This window comes from Molothrus aeneus, chromosome 3 (assembly GCF_037042795.1).
Source record: "Molothrus aeneus isolate 106 chromosome 3, BPBGC_Maene_1.0, whole genome shotgun sequence".
Lineage (NCBI taxonomy): Eukaryota > Metazoa > Chordata > Aves > Passeriformes > Icteridae > Molothrus > Molothrus aeneus.
The window spans coordinates 16,188,167-16,201,184 of NC_089648.1; the positions used below are offsets into that span (position 1 = coordinate 16,188,167).

General features: G+C 44.3%; 1 protein-coding gene across 2 annotated transcripts; it reads left to right on the forward strand.

Annotated features, from left to right (window-relative positions):
• Positions 1-1,472: 1,472 nt before the first annotated feature.
• On the forward strand, positions 1,473-12,470 carry LOC136555215 (uncharacterized). Of its 2 annotated transcripts, XM_066547815.1 has the most exons (10): positions 1,473-1,575; positions 3,276-3,350; positions 5,666-5,752; positions 7,387-7,498; positions 8,137-8,281; positions 8,949-9,062; positions 9,650-9,794; positions 10,195-10,343; positions 10,827-10,966; positions 12,296-12,470. In XM_066547815.1, the coding sequence occupies exons 4-10, from the start codon at positions 7,393-7,395 to the stop codon at positions 12,415-12,417; spliced, it is 921 nt and encodes a 306-aa protein (XP_066403912.1). In that variant the 5' UTR covers positions 1,473-1,575; positions 3,276-3,350; positions 5,666-5,752; positions 7,387-7,392; the 3' UTR covers positions 12,418-12,470. The 2 variants fall into 2 exon arrangements, with proteins under 2 accessions (XP_066403912.1, XP_066403911.1); XM_066547814.1 differs by lacking the exons at positions 1,473-1,575; positions 3,276-3,350 and adding an exon at positions 5,552-5,576.
• Positions 12,471-13,018: the final 548 nt, after the last annotated feature.

A 13,018-nucleotide genomic window follows, 5' to 3' on the forward strand; every position in this document is an offset into this window, starting at 1 on the left:
AGAACCACACCATGTGTTTCATGCAAATAAATAACCAGAGGACAAAACCCAAACTGGAGCTTTAGAGATAAGGTGACCAGATGATGACCCACAGCAGAAAAACTGTGAAATGCCTAGATAAGGGTAACAAAAGACTCAGTTTTGCCTGAGATTCTTGAAGGGTGAGACACAAGATCATCATATCCACTGCTGAAAGGTATAAAAGGTGCGTACAAAACTGAAGAAGAGCCAATCCCAGAGATGCAGTGGAGCGGTGGTGTTATCCTTTGTGCTTCCTGCTGTACTTGGCTGATCCTGAGAGACTGATGCATACAGTCCTGTGCATGTGAGTATGTTGATGGGAGAATAGGAGTGGGTAGGACCAACTTACTGGAATCTTTTTAATAAAAAATTACTTTCCCTACCTCTAAGGTCTTGCAATGAGTTTTGTTCCACAAATTTCCCACAGTAATGATACTAAATGTTCTAATTCTGCTAATACTTCATGTAGGAGGTGATATATATCCATATACGTTTAATATAAACCCCGTTGCCTTTAAAAAATACCTAGATAATTCGATTGCAAAGTTGCTATGTTAAAGGAGTATTCCTACTAAACTGAGGCACTCAGTTGCTGTGAATGGAAGTCATCTGTTTAATCTTCATGCTGCCCTCCTGTAGGAAAGCTGCTGTCATCCAAATGTTTCTCATTTTCTAAATGCTCAGCTTGAGAGGTGCATTGAATGCTGCCAATTATAGGTGACACTACTGCTCTGAGGCATATAAAGTGCCACAAAAAAAGCACCATAAAGAAAATCAGGCCACCCAAGTTACCTCTCAAGCAGGCTTTCTGCATGAGAGGTTCTGGCTGACCTGGATGTTGCAGCTATAAATGAAGGCAGGTCTCTCTCTGCTCCCACAGAAGTGAGAAAAACTTGTGCTCTGACCACGGTCCAGGTGCCTTTCCTCCCTTCCTATCTGTCTTTGTTCGTGGCCATGCTGGTGGCCATGTGAGCTCTGCAAAACAGCCACCTGTACCCAGTGAGGGCTTAGAGACCGTGCGAGGGGCTGGCTTTTGCTTTCCTCATGGAATTGTGGAGAGAGAAACAATTAAATGCTTGTGAAGCATTCCTGGGTGACAGGGATGAGGTGTCCAGGAGAATAATGTGTCTGTGTTCTTCAAATCAAGAAGGATAGAGAAGTGACACTGAGCAAACAGGGTGCTGAATGAATGTTTTTGGTTTTGTCATTCCTTCAGTGGTGGAGGAGGACATGGGAATGTCCTGTGAGCAACAGCAATGCCATGGGATTGAATAAAATAACCTTTATGCAATTAAGAAGTTTATAAATTGAAGATTTCCAGCCATATAAATGTGTCTTTGTTCATTGCTGCTCAGTTCTGCTGTTCTCCTCATCTCTTCCCAGCCATCCTGTTTGAAGGGGTGGGTTGTGCAGCTGAGTTTCTGGTTCCTTGTGCCCTCCTGGTGCTGTGCTCCTGGGCTGATGCTGTGGATGCTGTCTGGCAGACACTGGACAGTGCTGCAGGCAGACTCTTGGGCTGTCTTTGAAGAAGGCAAACTCACCAATCCCTAACCAGTAAGTGAGAACATCTGGGGATAATATTTTTTATTACTTCTTAGAAGTTCAGTTTAGAGAAAAAAGTGTATTGTCTTTTACTCTCTTTCTCTCACAAGAGTTGGCAGGGCTTAGTTTGAGTTACATAAATGTTTGCAATAATGTCCTTAATCTAGAGTTCAATGAAAAGATTTGGAGATGAGTCAATGATTTTAACATGACAGCTTAAAGTCAAGTTGAAAATACGAGGGTAGCGAGTTCCTTACTCTTCTTGCTCCTTCAAACATAGGGATATTTCCCTGCTGCCAAAGGGTGGATCTGTTCTGCTCTCCAACAATAAAAAGCAGATGATTTTCTTTCTTAAAATACCCAAAGGGGATTGCTAACACAGATCCTCTTCTCTGTGTGCCCATCCTCATGTGCAGAGCCAAATCCCATCCCTTCTAGCAGCAAGGAAAAGCAAATCCCTGGCATTGAGGGCACCCAGATTAACCCACTGCAGGATTAGGATGCTTGAGCTGTTGTTAGAAGATTAGTATATTTGGTTGTCGACACTTGCTGAACTTGGCCTGAAAATGATTTCCAAAGAGGTCACTGACTCATGGGTGCTAGTTTGCCCAGCACATTGGGAAAGCCCTGGAATTAAAGCAAGTGGCTGTAAGGATTAAACTGGAGCTCTGAGTGTGCAGAATAACTTCAGTATTTAAACCTGTCATTGCTGGTGGTGGGGACAGAAGGCTCTGGCAGACTGATCATAATATCTGAGCTCCTGCCTTGCTGGGGAGGTGTTTCTGGGGCTTTGCTTTCTGTAGTTTCCTGCTGATGGCAGTGTGTGCCATTAGGTGGGTGAGCTGCCCACAGATGAACTTTTCTCAGTTCTTGTGCAGTGCAAAATGAGTTTATTTTGAGGACAGGGCCTCCACAGGGGCATTTCTAGGTAGAAAGCAATTGGCTTCCACTTTCTGTTCTGGGACTCAAACTGTCTGTGCTCATAATGTTTTATTTCAGCTACTAGCAGGAGGATTCATGTTGAGGGTTTTTTAAAATATAGGATCTTCCTCTTGTCAGCAGGGCATTAATACCAGCACAAAGTCTGCTCATGCTAGCTCATCACCTTGTAAATGCTTACATGGCTTTCCAGTCCATGGGGGAGTGACAGTGGAGCTCTGGTCCCAGTGCAAGCAGTCCTGCTCTGCTGTATGTGCTGGTGGCTGAGCTGCTGCTGGAGCACTCTTGGTGCTGCAGAGAGTGTGCATGGGAGGGATGGGCATGGTAGATCTCTTCTTCTTGAAAAGCAGCTTTTTTTAATATTTATTTTCTTCTTCTCTTAAAACAAATGAGGGCTGTAAAGAGTCTAGAGATAGACCCTTTAAAGATTTTTGGTAATACAGTAAGAGCCTGAATTTTCCTCTGTTTATCGGTGGAAAACTTCCCTGATGGTAAAATAACTGTTAGTTGGAAACTGTTTTACTCTATCATGAGCCAGATGAATACAAACTTATATTTGATTCAAAGCAACTTGTCTTGAAAAGTACCAACCACTGTCTGTGTCATGGAATTGGTTCCAGTGATTTCATTCAGTGGCATTATCTGGATTTCAAGACACATCCTGTTGTAAAAATGGATTTTATCATGCTTCTCTTTGTGCAGCCATTTCTTGTCTGAAATTAATATAACTGCATTTGCCACTCCTGTGACAATATAATTTTATTTCCTCCCAGGCCAGCAAAGATATTCAAACCCATGTGGAAGAAATAAGCCTGAAAGTTCTCTCAGAGAAGATACACTATAGAAAGGTAGGGCCTTTCCATAAAAGCTTCCTTTGAGTTTAACTCTGGTATCTTAAAGCTATAGCTGTCCTGAGCATTCCCACTTTTGGGAATGCTGTGCAGCCTAGTGAAGCAAAAGACATTCAATTTTAATAACTTTATAAGCACTAAGTACATTGCTCTGTGTTTTACGAACATACCTGGGGGATTTTTGTAGAGCTGCACGATAAAATAATTTTGAATATTTTATCCAAGGCCTGTGTTGTGATTTATTCTGAAAAAACACAAAATCTTCTGAAACCCAGAACGTGGGTTTTAAGTTTCTGCCTGGATTACGGAGTGTGGCCAGAGGACAAGGCCACCACCGCTGTGGTGGCCTGGCTTCCACTGGTCTCAGTGCAACAAGAGATGCATTCTGGAATGACCAGCAAGAACATGGGGCAGCAAGGTGGGCGGGTGGGGGACGTGGGTGAATTTTGTTCTTGCACTTGTCCAGTGTTTCCTGCATGCAGAACTTTCCCTAGATTTAGGTCAGCATGGACCTGGCTGACCAGCTGTGCCTAACAGGCACATGTTTGATAAAGTGGCCTGTGTTCAGTGAGGAATTTTAGGCCACCCATTTGTTGAATGAAAATGTAGTGTCTGACGTCATGCTGAAGTCATTTGGACTACCTGATGATAAAGACATATATATGCCTATACACACCAGATATGTATAGAGGGCCATAAATAAGACATGCTCCAGTGTGGGAAAAGATTTTAATCTGCTGGAGGGAAAGGCCATAGAGTGTTCGTAATGGTTCTGCTTGTACTTCAGCCCATGCTTGCTGCAACAAGTGCTTATAACCTTGTGACTTGAAGGCAGTTTCTAGGATATGGACAGAGTCCCTGTGCACGTATCTGGGGGGTTCACAAAGTGAAAAAAGGAGAGAAAAATGCCAATGCCACCATGCTGTGAGCTCAGGCCTCTGTCTTCTTCAAGGAGCATGCTATGCACAAGCAGCTCTTGTTTTTGATCCGTGTATAGATCACAACATGTTATCTGGCTAATAAGAAATAATCATACTTAAACCACTGGTTTCCACATCAGAATACCTCCAGAGGGTGGACCTCAGAATGCCTCCAAAGGGTGGACCTCACACCTACACAGACAAACAGACAGCAACAGTGCTGGCTGGCTGCCCTGCACTTTCCATAGCTGGCAAATCCATGTTCACATGGGCTTTCCACCCCTATCTCAATGGCCAAGGAAGCTCCAGCTGGGTTAATTCCCAGTCCCATGATGTTGTTTCCAAAGGGTGAAGATAGTTGCTAGTTAATTCACTGCCTTTATATTTGACATGGGGCAGTTGCCAGCCAGACTGTCTGCTTGGTAAGCACTGTGGCTGCACAAGGTAAATAACATTTTGATGCTGAAGAATATTTTAAATTGGCTATAAAAGTTTAAATTTGAGAGGAAACAAGCAGAAATATAAAATGAAAGGAGTGGATGTGGTGAGATTGTGGTTCTGTAGCAGACAGAGGTGCAGGTGGAGACTGATCAGCTTGCACGGCTTGCACTGCTTCTGTGGGGTGGGCTTGCACTGCAGGGCAGGAGCCTTTTCTATATCAAAGAACAAAAATTTACTCATGATCCAATATCCATCTGAGGCTGTAGGAAGATCTGAAGATGCTCACAGGATCCAGACTATGGATCTGTGTTGCTTATGTTCAGACTGGATCTTAGAGTTCTTTTCCAACCTAAACTTTCCTGTGGTTCTGTGTATTATATTTGTGTGTTCATCTCTGGAAATGTTTAAGGCCAGGCTGGACAGGGCTTTGAGTAACCTGGTCTAGTGGGAGGTGTCCCTGCCCATGGCAGGGGAGTTGTTGGAGCCACGTGATCTTTCAGCTCCCTTCCAATTCAAATCATTTTTATCTCCATCTTGCCCAAACCCCAAATCCAGTCTGTTTCTCCAGCACCCCCTGCTAGCATTTCCCACTCCGGAGCACTAAGATTTTGAGGTGCAGTATTTTACATTAAGTGCTTAGTTTCCCTCCCCCTGGTAGGGATGAGGAAGGACAAAGCAGGCAAGAGCCCAGAGCATGCACTCATTAGCTACTGTCTGCCAACAAGTTGGGCAAGTGCAATGTTATACGAAATGTCTGGCTGTTATAAAAGACTTTGGTTAAGTAATCACATTTCTCTTGCATAAGTGCTTGTTTTTGGGAGGCTTTAGCCAATTGGAGGCTGCAGCAGCACACAGACAGAAAGTATGTCTAACTTCTGTGAGTTTTTAATTTTTCTTTTAATAATAATAAGTGATTATTAATCTGCTGAGAGTTGTATGAAATCTCTTTAGATAGGGTTAGGAGGCGGAGACTCCCCAGCGCTGTTTGTAGCTGAACCACAGCTGTAAAACACTGCCATAAAGCCTGTGTGGATTCCTGTGAGTAATATTTCTGATTCTTTTAATGGGTGTTTGTGACTGGAGACTGCAGGCAGGAAATGTTGCAGACATTTATTGCAAGCAGTAAGTTAGAGGGAGGCAGGAGGTGAGAGACACTAGTGAAACTATTGACCTGTTTAACAAGGCTTTCCTCCTAGACTTCTGTAAGCAAACACAGGTTTCTCTGAAGCTGTGCAATCAAGGTTCTTCAAAATATGCTAATGAAAAAGAAATGTGATGCTGAAGTCAACTGCAGGACTATGGGAGGTCAGAGTTTTAGCCTGGCAGGGAGGTCACAGGACGAGCTAGTCCCATGTACTGGAGCAGGAAAATGTCCTATTCTTATATTCTTTCCTTGATCATTGACAAGTGTACAGGGATGTTTTTCTTCTACGTTTTCATGGCTTTCAGAAATCTGCATGTCAGTTATTTCCTGAGCCAGAAACTATATCTCTAATAGTACAACACAATAGTACAATAGTGGATTTTTCTTTTCAGAATTTGCTAATCCAGTGTATCTGTTGAAGACAGCATGTTGTTCTGCAATTTGATTGACATAAATCTAGTTGGGATTTCATATCTTGCATTCTTCCACATAGGATTTTAATTTTTATATTTTAAAAGGGTGTTTTTTCTGTTAAGATAGAACTGAAAAGGGAAAAAACTTGTGTAGATTCACAGAAAACAGAACCTCCCTTCCCACTTCCTTGTGACGTGTCTGGATGCAGCCCATTCTGTGAACAAAGCCTGGAACTATAAAACAATTCACTGTAGTGGGAACTGGAATTTATTGTTCAAGACTGAGTAATGTGGAACAACTCAGTTGTTACTCCTGCCAACCCTGGAAAGCATTGAAGTGCCACTGTAGAGAGAAAGCAACTCAAGTGCTGAGCTGTGAGGAGAAATAAAGCTGTTGCCTATAGTTGGGTGTGTATATGCTTACTCTTAGAGGTGGCACTAAACTTTTCTGGCATAGAATAAATGCTGGACTAATCGAAATCTCTTGGGAAAGCGCAAGTCACTTCTTACTAACTTTGAAAAATTGTAGAATGTGGATTTTATAGTCTATAAAGTGCTTGAGATGTGCTAAAGCAGTTAAAGCTTATTTGCAGCCAGTAGATGAGGAGGTAATACCACCATGAAAGGAAGTTAATTTGTCAGAGTTATAGGATTAGAGAGGTAACTGTGAGAAGTTATGTTGAACTAAAAGGCACTTGGCTGCTAAGTGAAGACTTCAACATTTTCATATTTGCTTCCTAGAGTGGGCAAAATTGATGAGCCTGTTTGCTTCAGTAAAACAGTGATGCCAGATAAGCTAATTTTGTTGGCTAATTATTTAGGCCTTTGTGAAAACCTTAGGCAAACCTAAGTTATGGCTCTTGCAATGGAGGGTGGCAGAGCAGATGGCTCTCCCAAAGCTTCCCATTTCCATTCTGTAACCTCACAAGATCTCATCAAAGGGAGATGCTCCTAGCCCATGCAAAGGCCTTTTTAGTTCTAATGAAAACTCCACAAATAAAAGCTGGCAGTTAAAATTTGTGAATTTACAACATTATTTCTAAAACAGTCTCTGGGATGTGGAACAAATCCAGGCTTCCTTTAGGATAAGCCAACAATATCTCTAATGTGTTTAGGGTAAGATGGATGCTCTACACAAGTTGAAGATTTTGGTGATGTTTCTGTCTCTGGCTACTTTCACGGTCATGGTGATAATGAATGCTGGAAATGCCACTGGGACTTTCAAAGGTAATGCAAGCAAATTTTCTTCATTCAGAGGTGGGTTTCATGCTTTGTATCATGCAATGATACAAGGTGGCTTAGATGGGATAGATGTGTTTGCTGCCTCATCAACTCTCCAAATACACCTTGTTCTGTAAAAGGTGGAAGTAGCTGGTGCATCCTCCAGGTTTACAGCCAAATGCCTGAACCCTATCCAGTCCCTTGAAATCCAATTAATGTCCCTGGTGAATCTGGATCTAATGGTGGTTGAAAGGCAGTCTTTGCACCCCCTTGTATCCCTGGTGGAAGATGTTCAGGATGCTGCTGTGGGTTTGTAGATGACAGTGGTGCCGCATTTGAACGCTAACTGGCTGAATCTGCCAGGAAATGCCATCATGCCATCCTCTGGATTACACAGACAGCTGTTTTTCCTGGCTCTGCCTAAGAGGGCAGGTGCACAATGTTCCCAATAAGGGACAGTGATCCCATAATGGATGTCTAAACCAACTGCAGCACATGGCTGGTTTGCACCAAGGGCACGCTCTCATCATCCTTGAACCCACTGAGGCAGGGAGGAATATTGAAGGTTAAGGAAAATCAGGAAAATTAGTCTTTCCCCATGCTCTGGATGCAATAACACTTTTGCCTGCAATAACATTCCACAGGTCTGTTCAGGACAACCCCTGGAAATATCTCTGCCAAGTACAGCACTGATTTCACACCAGCTGGCTGGACTTTCCTCATCTGGAACGTCATCTACGCCTGGCAGCTCGCCTGGCTCCTCTACGCCTTGTCAGGGATCTGTCGAAGGTATTTTCCCTATTTATTCTTTACAGCATAAATGAGAAGGGACAGTGACTCTTCCCTTTTGGAGTAGCTCAGTCTCTTACCTTCCTTTCAAGGGTTTCTAGCAAGAGCAAACCCACTGCCACTACTTGGCATGTTGAAGCTCTGGGGCTGGAACATCTCTTATGTCCAGCAACCAAAGCTGGGAAGCAGTTTGCAGGTGTACATGAACTCCTCTAAAGGGTGGACAGGCATCAAAGTGTGTAAACTCCTCTATGAGGCTTCATTTCCAGTGATTCAGGGAATCTGACAGATTTACCCAGTACCTGCACTTACCCACTACTACAGGCTGAGAATCCACAGGGGCAAAATTAATGGATTACAGAGCTAATGCTTTGAGTTTACTTTCTGTTAGAGATCAAACAACCAGCACTGGGGAGTCTCTTGGTTTGTTGAACTGGACTGCAAACTTTTCCTGGGGTAATGAGATCAATAACTGCCTGACAGGGAAAGCCACAGGTATTTCTGTATTGTATCAGAGAAGGACACAGAAGAGAAATAGTCTGATTTAAGCCAAAATGTTTAATTCCAATGTAAAGTCCCTCCTAATATAAGGAAAATTAGGCCAGAAAGGTTTTTTTGTCAATGCAGGCATTGTTTTCCTATCTCCATACCCACTTTTCCCTGGCAGGAATGAACTTGGATATGTCTTCATAAAACCAGACTTGCTGCCAACACCTTTTTATGTGGCATGGTGTTTGAATAATTGCCTCAATGTTGGATGGCTCTTTCTGTGGGACCGAGAGTAAGTTGTCTTTTGTTACAAATACTTTCTAACACTCTTGGTGGGATCACCCCAGTACTATTTTTTTCTCTGTTTTTTTAACTTTGTGTGTGAACACTTAATCATGCCTGAAAAACTCTATGCCAGGCTTTGCTAAAATGTAGCCTTCATAAAAGTTTGGGGGGTTGCATTATGTTGTCATCTTACCCATGAAACAGATTGGTCATTGAAGTCTGAGATCTCCTCAAAGCTGTTCTACATTTTTACCTGCACAGGTAAGACAGGAGCCATGCCTCTCTTTATAAATGCAGTTAAGCTCCTTGCCTTGGATGGTTTCCATAATGATGGTCACATTAAGGGCTTATGAGAGCACCGCTGTCAAGAGGTGAAGAAATCACTTGGAGTCAGGAAAACAACTTCATGATTACCAAAGTAAAACAGCAACAGCAACATGTCAAAATGAAGGCTATGTGTAGTGATTACCTTTATTAAAGGCTGATCGACTTAGAGCCAGTAAAGGCCAAACACTAAAGCTACAAATTAGGGCATTGTGACACCACTGAGAAAAATGTGATGTCTATTGTGTGTGTACATGTTCTTTGTCCTAGATACCTCCTTCCAGCCCTGGTGTTCCTGGCAGTCCTCTCTCTTACCACATGTGCCTCCCTTTTTGTTTCCCACCGAGCCTTGAGCATCCATTCCTCGTGGTTTGTGAAGGCTCACAAAGCTGAGCTCTGGCTCATCCGCATTCTGGTACGTGGCTTTTGAGAAGCTGTCCTGTGGGTAAATGGTAAATAAAAACAACCTCTGTGCATTGCTGGAGGTATCAAGAGTGAAAGATCCAGTGGCAGAACATAGCTAAGGAAAGATTTCTGCCCTGCACAGAAAAGTTCCTAGCAAACTTTCTGGAAAGGCATCTTCATCTCTTGGCACAAACTGGGAGAGGGCTCTGTTCTTGGCACTTCCTGAAACACCAGTGTGACACATGGAGCTCTGAAGTCCCTCAGGACTCCAAGGCTTCACCTTTTCTCTGTGTTGAGGGACTTTTCCTGCAGCTAGGTCCAGGAGTCTGGCTCAACTGCACTGGGGCCTAGGGGTCACCAAAGACAAACAGAGTGTGTCACTCCTGTCCTCTTGCTGTGCTGCGTGGCAGGTGCAGAACGGGCTGGCCCTGTACCTGACATGGACCAGCATTGCCACGCTGCTGAACTTCGCCGTCGTGCTGATCTACAAGTGGAACGTGCCCAATGAGAAAGCAACCACTGCTTCCCTGAGCATCCTGGCTCTCAGCTTGGTGATATGGTAAGCAACCCCACGGGTCCCCACCGAGCCTCAGAAACCCCTTCCACCTCTCACCAGTCGTGACCAGCTGTTCCAATTCAGCCATCACTTGTCCCTCTCCCAACACTGAGTACAAAGGCCTCTGTTATAATTCATGGCAGATGAACTGGGAGTCTGGGCAGAGCTTTTCTCCCCTGACCTCAGCAATGCCAATAAGTATTGTGGGCCAGGAACAGGTTTTTGTGACTTACATGAGCCCAGCCTGACTTAGGTTTACATCTGAAGGTGTGATACAGAAACCATATGAAACATGGCTTTATTTTTCCCTTAAGTTACCTTAAATATGTTATTTATGAACTTTTTGAATATTAGTAAATGAAAAATTTTGGACTCTTGTCACAGGTGGTCCACAAAACCCTTCATTCTCTGTCTAATTCTTTTCTTAGGGAATGGAAAACAAAATATAGAGAAAATTCTTATTCTGGTCACCCTTTTACTTCACAGGTTTTATGTAGAAAACTACTTTCTTGACAAGTATGTCCGCTATAACCTCACAGTCTACCCAGTGGTGATAGCAGCTCTGACTGGCAGCGCGTGCAGGGGTGGCTCGTTTTCATCCACACTGACCAACGACGTTTTTATAGGTGAATCTTCCCAACTCCTGTAAAAGAAGGCCTGTAAACACTTCACATCTTCCTCTGTATTGAGGGAAGAGAGTCTTGCCACTTGAAAAGCATTATTTGTTAAAAGCAGAACTAGGGACATATTTGAAGGTATTTGTTTTGCTAAGGAAAGAGCAGAGCAGAAATCATTGCCCATGAGCCTTGGGGCTGAATCCAAAGCTTGTGTTGTCTCAAGTTCACTTCCCAGTGCAATATGTTTGTCCTGCAATCCTCTATCACCCACTTGGCTGCTCCAGCAGCTCCGTCTGACGTAGGGCAGGAAAGGAAAAGCAGGGCTGGGATGAAGGCTGTGGACTTCCATTTGCCCTCTGTTGTTGGGCATATTGGAGCAGTGCATGAGCTTCTGACCCACGGAGGGCTTCACATGCTCCTCTCCTGTGCAGAGCCCAGGCTAGCCTCAACAAGTTTTCCTGGGATTATCTGGTTGCTGCCAGCCACTGTAGCAGAGTTGAGTGTAGTCATCCGTAGTAAATGGGCTTAAGCTGTCCAAATTCTGTACAATCACAGTCTGGCAGAAGCTGTACCATTATGAGCAGTTTTGTGCTGGCATGAAAGGCAGTGAGCTCTGTGAACTCTGAATCCTGCTGAAATGGTTTGAGATGCCTATTCCCACCACGGGGTCAGCAGAAGGGAGCATGTTCCCACCCTTCAGCCTTCCCACTGCCACATACCAGTGGCCAAAGCTAAATTCTGGACTGGAACCACCATTGGAGCTGCTCCAGAACAGTTCCCTTGGCTCTAAGTGCAGCTGGAGCCTGGCCATGTCTGAAAGCACCCAGCAGGACTTGGCAGAGCTTGCCTGCCACAGCCATGGGAGCACTGGAGGTTGGAGGTCTCCTGATGGTTGTGGCCACCAGGAATGTGGAGGTGTGCATGGTCTCTGGCAGGCAGCTCTGCTCCTGGAGTAGGTACATTTCTTACCAGCAAAACTTCATTCTTAGTGGTTCAGCTGGTTTGACTGGTAGGACGAGAATGTGCTTTCCCCAAACTAGTACATGTTTCTTTATATAGTTCAACTATTCTTGGAGTATTTTGTTAATGTAATGTATTTTAACTCCTGTGTCCAGGAAGCCTCCCCCTTTTTAGACATTCCTTGACCTGGAAGCATTGGGCAAGTTTCACTGTATAGCAGTGAAACTCTGAGAGATACAACTCTGGGGGAAATGGATCCTGTATAGGCTATTGTGGGTTTTTTTCTCTTTCCCTGAATACCCCTGTTCTGGGAGCTGAAGTATGACAAGAGGCACTGTCTTTTTTATGCTCTAACATGCCTCTGTGTTTTTTCCCCAGTTGTTCTGCTGGTACTGACGTGCTTGATCTTTGCTGTTCGGCTGGGATTAGTTGCATGGAGACACTGGAAGAGACCACTGGAAGCATCAGAATCCCGAGGTCCAACAGGCACAGTGGCCTGAGACCTCTGGTTTGTGGCTGATACTTGAAAGGGAGAAAAAAGAATTTGGCATGTGCTCGTCCTTCCTTCCTTCCTGTATCCGTTTCCTCGTGCATTTCTCTCCTATTCCCCATTCCAAATGCAGATGTCTTGTATCTGCAAATGTGTCTTGCTCCAACATTCCCTTGGATCAGCTACTCACAACCCTGTCTTGAATTCCTTTGATTTTACCCTGGAAAAGGTCCTGAGCAGCCCTGTGCACCTTTGTGATGCCTGGGCTGTGGCTCTTTTCTCCTGCCAGTGCAAGGAGGGCTGCCAACAGGCACCCAGCAGGCTTGCACACACAGTTGTTCTTGTTTTTTTCCTTGGTAGCTCACTTTCTTTGAAGTGCAGATCCAAGTGAACTGTCCCTGGGGTTCCAGGGGAGCAGTGGGGTGTCTGCCATTCCCTTGGCCATTGGTGCTGAGCATCCTCAAGCCCTGGTGCTGTCAGCAGATCTCCTGCAGGCAGCCACTGCTCCTTTTCTGCTTCTCTTCAGCATGACAGGAACAGATACTACAATTTGATATCTGCCTTTGCAGTGTCAGCTCTGCTGTTTGATATTCAAGGGAGCAGGGGGAATG

Bases quoted from the DNA above. Each gene is read 5' to 3' on its own strand.
- LOC136555215 (XM_066547815.1), top strand. From the start codon at position 7,393: ATGGATGCTCTACACAAGTTGAAGATTTTGGTGATGTTTCTGTCTCTG. The intron at 9,063-9,649 runs GTAAGTTGTCTT...TCTTTGTCCTAG, and splicing joins CTCTTTCTGTGGGACCGAGA to ATACCTCCTTCCAGCCCTGG. The intron at 10,344-10,826 runs GTAAGCAACCCC...TTTACTTCACAG, and splicing joins GCTCTCAGCTTGGTGATATG to GTTTTATGTAGAAAACTACT.